At 35.9% G+C, this 8,740-nt stretch overlaps 1 protein-coding gene across 2 annotated transcripts in view; it reads right to left on the bottom strand.

Annotated features, from left to right (window-relative positions):
• Positions 1–8,740, bottom strand: part of rap1gds1 (RAP1, GTP-GDP dissociation stimulator 1) — a 55,398-nt gene that overhangs the window by 18,219 nt on the left and 28,439 nt on the right. For both annotated transcript variants that reach the window (XM_004911102.3, XM_002936739.4), the window contains 2 exons: positions 8,157–8,285; positions 3,047–3,172 (listed from right to left, as the gene is read on the bottom strand). In XM_004911102.3, the coding sequence (XP_004911159.1) occupies positions 3,047–3,172; positions 8,157–8,285 (255 nt within the window). The remainder of the gene's footprint in view (positions 1–3,046; positions 3,173–8,156; positions 8,286–8,740) is intronic.

Consider the following 8,740-nt stretch of genomic DNA (forward strand, 5'->3'; position numbering starts at 1 on the left):
GTATGCATAAGCATGGCAGGTGGATATTATAGTTAGGGCCTTCTTTGCTATTTTAGTATTATTGATAGAAGAATGCACTTAGCATTTTAACAATCAATCAGGGCACCTGTTTCCCAAATAAAAGTATCTTTTTCAAAGCTGGTTCTTTTATAATGTATAAAGAGGAGTGTTTGTTCTTCCCCAATCATAATAAGCCTCATTAATATAGTAGCAAAACATACAAATGGCTTCACAGACAACTGCAGGAAATACTCTAAACCTTGAATCGACTCATCCCAATAACCAATACAATGACAACACCTCAAGGACTCTTGAAAGAAGATATTTAACACGGCGGCTAATTCTAAAGACAATAGCATATAAATAGATAGGACTCCATGCAACCTAGTTTTCTGTGTGTTACTCAGCATTTTCAGTTGTAACAAAATCCATCATTATGAAATCTGCACAATGATGATACTTCCTGTGACTGCCAAAATCACTGGATGTTTTACTGGGTGGGTGAGGGGGTTTTAGCAGTGCTCATTTGCCTTGTTACTTCAAAGTTACTTCAAATATAGCTTTGTATTTGTAATGTAGAACACTTGCTGGCCTTCTAGTAAAGAACTACATGAAGGGAATAATTATGTGTTTACTATATAATTCATAAATGGCATAGTTCTTTTGAGAAGAGAAGCACTTTCATCTTACAATGCAAAAGAAATAATCTGTCCATGCAGTTTGATTCTATTTTCTGAATAGAATAGAATGTATTAACTGCAGATTTTATGCTTGAGATCCCGTAACCATGGGTGTGTTATCAATAAAGACAAAGAGTGGGTGTGATATCAATAATGCCCATGATCAATAATACACTGGTCAGAGGTGGAAATTCCACTAGGGAAAGGCAAATCTACTTTTTTCTTGTAGAAGGCTCGCACACTGGATTATTATTGTTCAATGTCCTTTATTTTCCATCAAAACATTAAAACCAGCCGATGCGTTTCATCCACACTGGACTTAATAATAGGCTATACAGGGGGAGATAAATTATCCATTTTTAAAACACATTCACAGGAAATTACATCATACTTTATTAACATGTTAAAAAGATACCACATTTTTAACCCTTAATGCTTCTAAAGAGAAGAAAGAGAAACAACTTATTTGTCCATAACACTGTTAGAGGCATGAAATTTCTCATGTTAATAGATGTACACAATCTAAAGATGAAAACAGCAGATTTTGGGGGCTCGAATCTGCTGTTTTCATCTTTAGATTGTGTATGTCTATTTACATGAAAAAGGCAAATATTTACCCCATCTAAGTCTCTCTTTGTAGTCAATTGATATTAAAGACATACAGTCATAATGGATCATTTATGAGTGAAAAGGGCAGTTTCGACATGGTTTTCATCATTGATACAGCAATTTTTCCCATAATTTCAGGTAGTTTGAGGGGCTAATGCACCTGACAATTGTGGCCAATGCATTAAAATGTATGAAATGCAAAATTTTTGTTTACTGGGCTGTGTAATTACCTGCTCACCGCCAAAATTTTGTATGAGCATGATTTTTTAGGTTGGCTTCATTTACTGATTCAAGGGTTGCTGTCCACCCATGCTGTGTGCTACAGGACAGATGGGACATTTTCTATCCATGGGTTGCCTGAACACCTGGGTGAATAATTCACAGTAGGTGACACCAAAAATGGCAGATTAGAGAAGCAACAAGAAAAAAGCAGAAGATGCATTTATTTTGGCCACTGCCCTCCTATTTTTGCTTGTTTAGGCCGCATCCTGCTCAAGTTTTTCTACCAGTGATTACTTCTAGCTATATAGCTATAGGGTCTGTTGCAGTAAAAAAAAAAAAAAAAAAAAAATGAGCCTAGCAGTGCTCCCTTGGACATGCTGTTACAAGCTTCAAAATGAGTCCAAATTACAAGCTTCAGCTCATACCTCCTCAACAAAGTATTCATCCAGGTCAGGATATAATCTAATTTTTTTGGGGGCGGGGGGCTAAATACCTGGTTTTTATCCTTGTGGGGTTGTACGGTCCGCAGAGTAAATTCAGTGATATACAGAATCAGAGTATGGGGCATTCTATTTGCAAGTCTATACTATAAGGAAATAATTTGTAATTTCTTTCAAAACTAAGGCAACAGATTCCTTTATGACAAATTTGTGAGACACCTTCATGTTGCCATGTGCCAATGTGTTTTTCACTTATTACTCTGAAAGAGGCAAAGGGAGCCATGTCAGCCTGCATTACACCCATAATGATGAAGGTGCATGGCACTTACAAGTACAGCACCCTTGTTGTTGAATAGTGTGTGTCTATCCCAAGATTTGTTAGAAGGATGCATTTACTCTAACGTGTAAAAATATTGCATGGTGGAAAAAAAACAAATACAAACTACATTGTGTTTTCGTATTTAGAACTCTTTTACCATCAGTAAATGTGGACCAATGTCCTCTAAAAAGGAAATAAAGACAGTGTGAAGGAAATCTGAACACAATTTTGTTCAGGTATGGGAACATCATCATAATATTATTTAGATTTATGGTAATGTTCTGTCTAACTGTGGCACTAATGAATTAAATAATCATAATTGCAATATTAAAATCCCATTAGCAGCTAAATTAGATACAGCGTCTGGCAAAAGTATTCTTTCCTAGTCCAATAGCTTATCTGCATTCATGCTAATGATATACTTATTGAGGATGCTCAAAAGAAAGTGCAGTCAGTAAACAGGTGGCATGGCATAGTTAAAAAAGGAAATGTAGAATTTACAGCAATCTAATGCTGGCTCTGTAGATTTTACTGTGTGTGATATGTAAGAGGTAAATACATATCCGATTACCCACAAATCTGGTCAACATGCTTCCAATCCAAGTGTCTATCCAGGCAAGGAAAGAATGAAGCGGAACATTAATTATCGAGTATGGCGGTCCAAACATACTTAATACATGGAAAGGTGCAACAATAACGTAACATTTAGTTTTTTAATAGAACAGAAGTTGCTCACTTTCTATTGTTAGTTTAACAAGTAAATGCATTTTACTTACCATTTTCAGCCAATGGAGCCAGAACTTCAAAAATAATTTCCCTTTTTTCGTGCTCTGTTTGTTTTTTAAAAAGTTTAACAATCTCTTCTGCAACATTTGTGCTGGCAAACTGCTCTTTACTTGACTCTGGAAACCAGAAAAGATATATCATATCTCTGCAGTGGCAGAAACACCTTCTCAGCTCTTACATTAAACAGCAATGAGAAATATAAGCTATTTTATTTAGTAAAACAAATGTCAGTATATAATACAAAGTGGCTTGCAATACCCTGTACAGTACTAACACAATCAATATTGTTTGTCAGTATAGAAGCCCATTAAAGAGGGATGCCCACCCATAGCTAGTTCTTTGCATAGTGAAATAAAACGTATCTATCCATTAAAGTGGACCTGTCACCCAGACATAAAAAGCTGTATAATAAAAGTCCTTTTCAAATTAAACAAAAAACCCAAATTCATTTTTATATTAACACATCCAAACCCATTATAAAGGCATTTAAAAATCCCAGCTGTCAATCATATATTGCCTGCCCCGCCTCTATGCCTTAAACCATCTAATTGCGTAGGCAGTGCATGGGCCTGGGCATCTGGTCCCTCATTCTGGCACATACAAACGATTTTGGGGTGATACAAAGCTTGCCTTAATAAGAGTCCACAAAATGGCACCTGCTTACTTGTGTAATTCCAGGACTGAAGGAAACAATATTTATATTATTTATATAGTGTAAGTGAAGGTTAGTTTGTTTAACAAACACAATAGAAAATAATTTAGAATTATTTCTTAGGGTGACAGGTCCCCTTTAATTAAGGAGGAACTATTCGAATAATGAAAATGTAATAATGTAATATGAGCGTCATCTCATGGAAATTACTGTAAAGATGAACATTTAAAACTTTTGTATCATTTCTGAAATAATTAAGTTATTCCTTACTACTCCCCTTTCAGTAATATGAAGCTTTGAGTGTGTTATGACGTATTTGGCCTGTCAATCAAAATCTGACTCTTATTCCTGCATGAAGACAAGCAGATCGACAATAAGGGAATACTGAAGATTAATGTGATTATTTTAGAAATGTTACATACATTTTAACTGGTATGAAGAGAGTTCATTATTTCCATGAGATGAGGCTGATATTACATTTCCATTTTCTCAATAGATACCCTTTAAAATATTAAAAGTTTTTAAGTGACTTGAAAGTGTAATTGCAACTAAAAGCAGTATTGGTTGGGATTTTGATGTCTCTGACTGAATGTAGCTAAAGTCAAAACAAGTTAAAGGAAGGCATAAACAAATACTTATTTCAACTTTAATTATATTATTTTAAAAAGATGGTGTCATACAAAGGAGTCTTCAGAAGACTTGGGGGTCATATGAATTCCTTTGAGGGCGCAACAATCCTGTGGGACTTCAATTCAATTCAATTGAGCATGAGGATTTATTCAGGCACTCAATTCCTACACATACCACAGTAGATCAACACCTTGCAATATCAAGAATTTTGATTCAAAGGATATGACTGTGTTGAATATGAATGTAAACACACATACACTGTTCCACATAGATGTACTCTTTGAAAGAGATCCCACAAACTACAACACCATCATCAACTATTACTAATACTTGTAGAATAGATACTTGAGACAGACGGGGGAGGCTTACAGCAATTAACATCACCAAAAGCTGATGTAGCTATTATTCCTCTGGCTAATTCAAGTGATGGTAGTTGAATGTAATGTACATAGAAAAGTAGCATTTCTTACCTTCTTCTAGCTTTTTTACCCTGCTACCATTTAAATGTGGTAGGCAAGGAAAAACACTAAATTGTTATGTATAGCCTTAAAATAACACAAAAGTTGGTGGCTTCACAGAAATCCCTTACTTACCCACCCACCTAGGTATCACCCAGAAGGAGTTTTCTCTGACTCGCTGAGTCTCAAGTTGCATGTTGGCCCTGGGAAGCAGAAATAGGCTCTTGCCATAGGAAAAATAAACTATATTTACATGTGTAAAAGCCACTAACTCAGGACTTTTTAAGTAAGGCGACACAGTAAAGGAAGAAGTTTCTGGAGAACAACCTATATTTTTAATTTCTAATATAGGTCTTGTTGAGGCATAATCTATATTCTTGTAGAAAAGGGATGCAAGGACACATTATCGTTAGTTCAGGGAAAAATCACATGAAATAAGAAACAGTTTTAACTCATCAGCTTCCTCTACCTAAGCTTTAGTGTGTTAGGAATGAAAGTTTTCTATATGGCACAATTGCTCAGTGATTAGCACTGCTGCCAGGCAGAGTTGAGGCAGGTTCAACCTGAACCAGGGTGCTCACTACCTTGCATGTTTTCCCAGTGTTGGTGCGGGTTTACTTTCACACTCTAGAACAGGGATCTCCAACCCTTTTAACTCATGAGCCACACAAGGATGTAAAAAGTGTTGGTGAGCCACATAGGCATGAAAAAAGTTTTTTGGGGATGCCAAATAATGGCTGTGATTGGCTATTTGTTAGCCCATGTGACTTGTTAGACTGTAGGAGGCTTTGCTTGGAATAAACTGTGTCTCTGTGCTTTGAAAACTTGCCTCTGAGCCAGTTATTTAAAAATGGAAACTTGTGTTGCTCACAATAGAGTGGTGAGCAATATGTTGCTCATGAGCCACTGGTTAAGGCTCACTGCTGGCAGGCTTGTTTAGCCTTTCTGTGTGTTGTGTAATGCGTTAAGGACTTTTGATTGCAAGCTCTAATAAATTAGGGAACCGAAGTAGAGTCTAGTATTCATTTGAAATGTGCAAGGAGCAAAATTTGGAAACAAACTGCAATGTTTTTACCCACAATAGATATAGCCCTTAACCCTCCAAGAATACTGTCCACCACAACTTGCACACAATACACAGTATGGTATGGATCCTATCTTACTGTATGTGTGTGCAAATGTGCCACTCTTACTGAGATCACTGGCATTAATAATAGCATTCGTGTCTGATTCACTGGGTGAAAGAAAGTTTTGGCTACTGATACAGGGTTGCCTTGCATTGATATGTGCTACATTCATCAGAGCAGGCTTAAGATGCACAAAAATACATTTGAATAATGCTGCACCATGGGAAAAAAATTTCAATCAGCACTTTGCACAGCCTTAGTAAATGAGTCCCTTTATATGTACATTTATACACTGTTGTGCATTTCTCTTGTTAGGTACTTTACACGAGTCTCTTAAGGCTTTGATGACAAGGCTTTAGTAGAGCACATATTGTTTTTTACTTACTGCACACTGACTGAGATTTCATTTACAGTAAGATTATTTTCATTGCCACACAGTAGAACCCCCATTTTACGTTTTTCAGGGGACCAGAAAAAAAATGGTGCAAAATCCAGAAAAATGTACAACCAGGGAAGTTTATTGTGTGTTATATATTAGTGGAAACAAAAATTAATGGTGTAAAATGCAGGAAAGCTTAAAATCAGGGAATGTAAAATTAAGGTTTCACTGTATATACAACCTATAAGCCTCCAGTAAGAGCTCTAGGCTCTGTCATGCTTTCAAGTTAGCTGACACCATCTGGGATTATTACTGGTACATTTACTGATGACATTTCATCAAACACAAAGGCAGAATATTATTGCAGCACTTTGGCAGCTAGTTTTATAAGTGCCAGAGACTGAAGATTACAATCTGTATCTTTTAATACACATACTCTTTACTGACGACTAAACCATCCCATACAGTTACAGTGTTCTGCAAAATAGTTAGACCCTTTATCAATTTTCTCATTTACCAAATAAAAAATTGTACCATGATGTTTTATTTTATAACTTTTGTTTTTTGAAACACTGAAATAAAAAGAAAATATGTGACTGGGCCATTGTAGGACATTTACCTTTTTTACTTGAGCCATTCTAATGTCACTTTGGCCTTGTGTTTAGTATCATGGCCCTGCTGAAAAAGTAACTTTTCTAGCACACTGAAAGAGGGGCTCTCCCAGTATTGTAAACCACTCATTTTTCTTTTATTATAACAAGATGACCAGCCCCAGGTCCAGAGCATGATGATATGACTGCCATCATACTGCACTGAAGTTACCTGTATGTTATTTGAGGTGTGAAAGGTTTACACTTGCACTGCATAAATATTGCTTTACATTTTCTCTTATTACTACTCAGTCCGTCTTGTGCTCTTTGGCAATCTCTTGAAATGGTTGACTGGTGCATCTTAAATATATTAACTTATTTAAATTAGTATTATCTCATTAGGAGAGAATTAAAGATTAACATTCAAACATTAATCTTGACATGTTAGACCATGTAAAATTTATTTTACATGTATATTCCCCAACTGTGTGGACTGCTCTCTGACAAAGAGTTCTGCAGTAATAGAAGATCACTTTGTGCTCAGATTTATAGCAGATTGCTATATTCCTGTTCACAAGATGAGTAAGGCCATCAGATCCATATAAATCACTGAAAAGGCCAAATAAAAAGTGACTGTGGAATTAGCTATACACTGATAAATCAGCTTGTTTGACAAGGGCACCACACACTGGATGGCCCAAATCGGGCTGTTTCAATGGGTTAAACTCTGGGCCAATGATGGAATCATAAGGGGGTGCAAAGGCAATCTGTTGGGAGAGAACCACATCAACGCTCAGATGTGGTCCTTGCTTGACAGATTCTGATCATATGCATGAGCTATACAATCATTTAATCTCAGTTTCATATATATATATGAGATCATGTTAAAAAGAGTGAAAAGTATTTATATAATATAGTTCCCCCAGAAAGGCCTCCCTCCTGAACCACACCAATACTGGCCCATGTTCCTAAAAATCAGTGTAGCGCAGCAGGCAATTGATGGGTGCCATCTGGGACTGCTTAATGTTCTTTTCCCTGCAATCTTGTGCCAGGAGCAAATGCAGTCGAAGCTGATCCAGACCTGGCTTCAACTGTGTACGCTCTGTGTTAATAATATTTATAAAGGAACTTATACATTTTCTGTGTAAGTATAGATTGCTGTATATATTATGCATGAAATAAAGATGTAATTAAAAGCATCACTACTGTTGAACTGTTAGACACTTAAACCATATATAAAAAAAATCATGAGAAAGGTACCTACCAAGTTCTGCTAAATTACCAAACGCTACTAGGCACATCTCTGTCAATGAGGTGTTCTGAGAATGAACTCCTAAGAGGTCCACTAAAATAGGAATTACACCCATTTGTATGAGCTGGGTTTGAAGAGAATCTAAATACAGAAAAAAAATTATTAGATTCAATTGATTAGCTTAATTATCATTGTGAGAGCAGGGGGCTCAGTATTTACTGTATGTAATAATAAAGTGAAGGATATCACAAGTCACCAAGCAAGGCAACTTATTCCTTATAATACACAACATTTTGTGGTTTTGTATAAATAGCATGACTAGGTACCAATTATATCACTGTTTGTAAGGATATATCTTACAGAGTAAAATAATGCAATAAAACCAGTGCTTAGTTGTAATTGGTGCAGTGATGTTAAATAGCTCATTAAAACTTGTGTATTATAATAAAATTAATCACCCTGTCATAATATGCAACATATATACGAATAAGTTTACAACAACAAAAGGTTTTAAAAAATCATTGTAAGCCCAAATTACTAACAGATTTCAACCATATCAATGATATGAATAATGTGAAAGCTTCTTTGTAGAAAGT

The sequence above is a fragment of the Xenopus tropicalis genome, chromosome 1 (genome assembly GCF_000004195.4).
Source record: "Xenopus tropicalis strain Nigerian chromosome 1, UCB_Xtro_10.0, whole genome shotgun sequence".
Classification (NCBI taxonomy): domain Eukaryota; kingdom Metazoa; phylum Chordata; class Amphibia; order Anura; family Pipidae; genus Xenopus; species Xenopus tropicalis.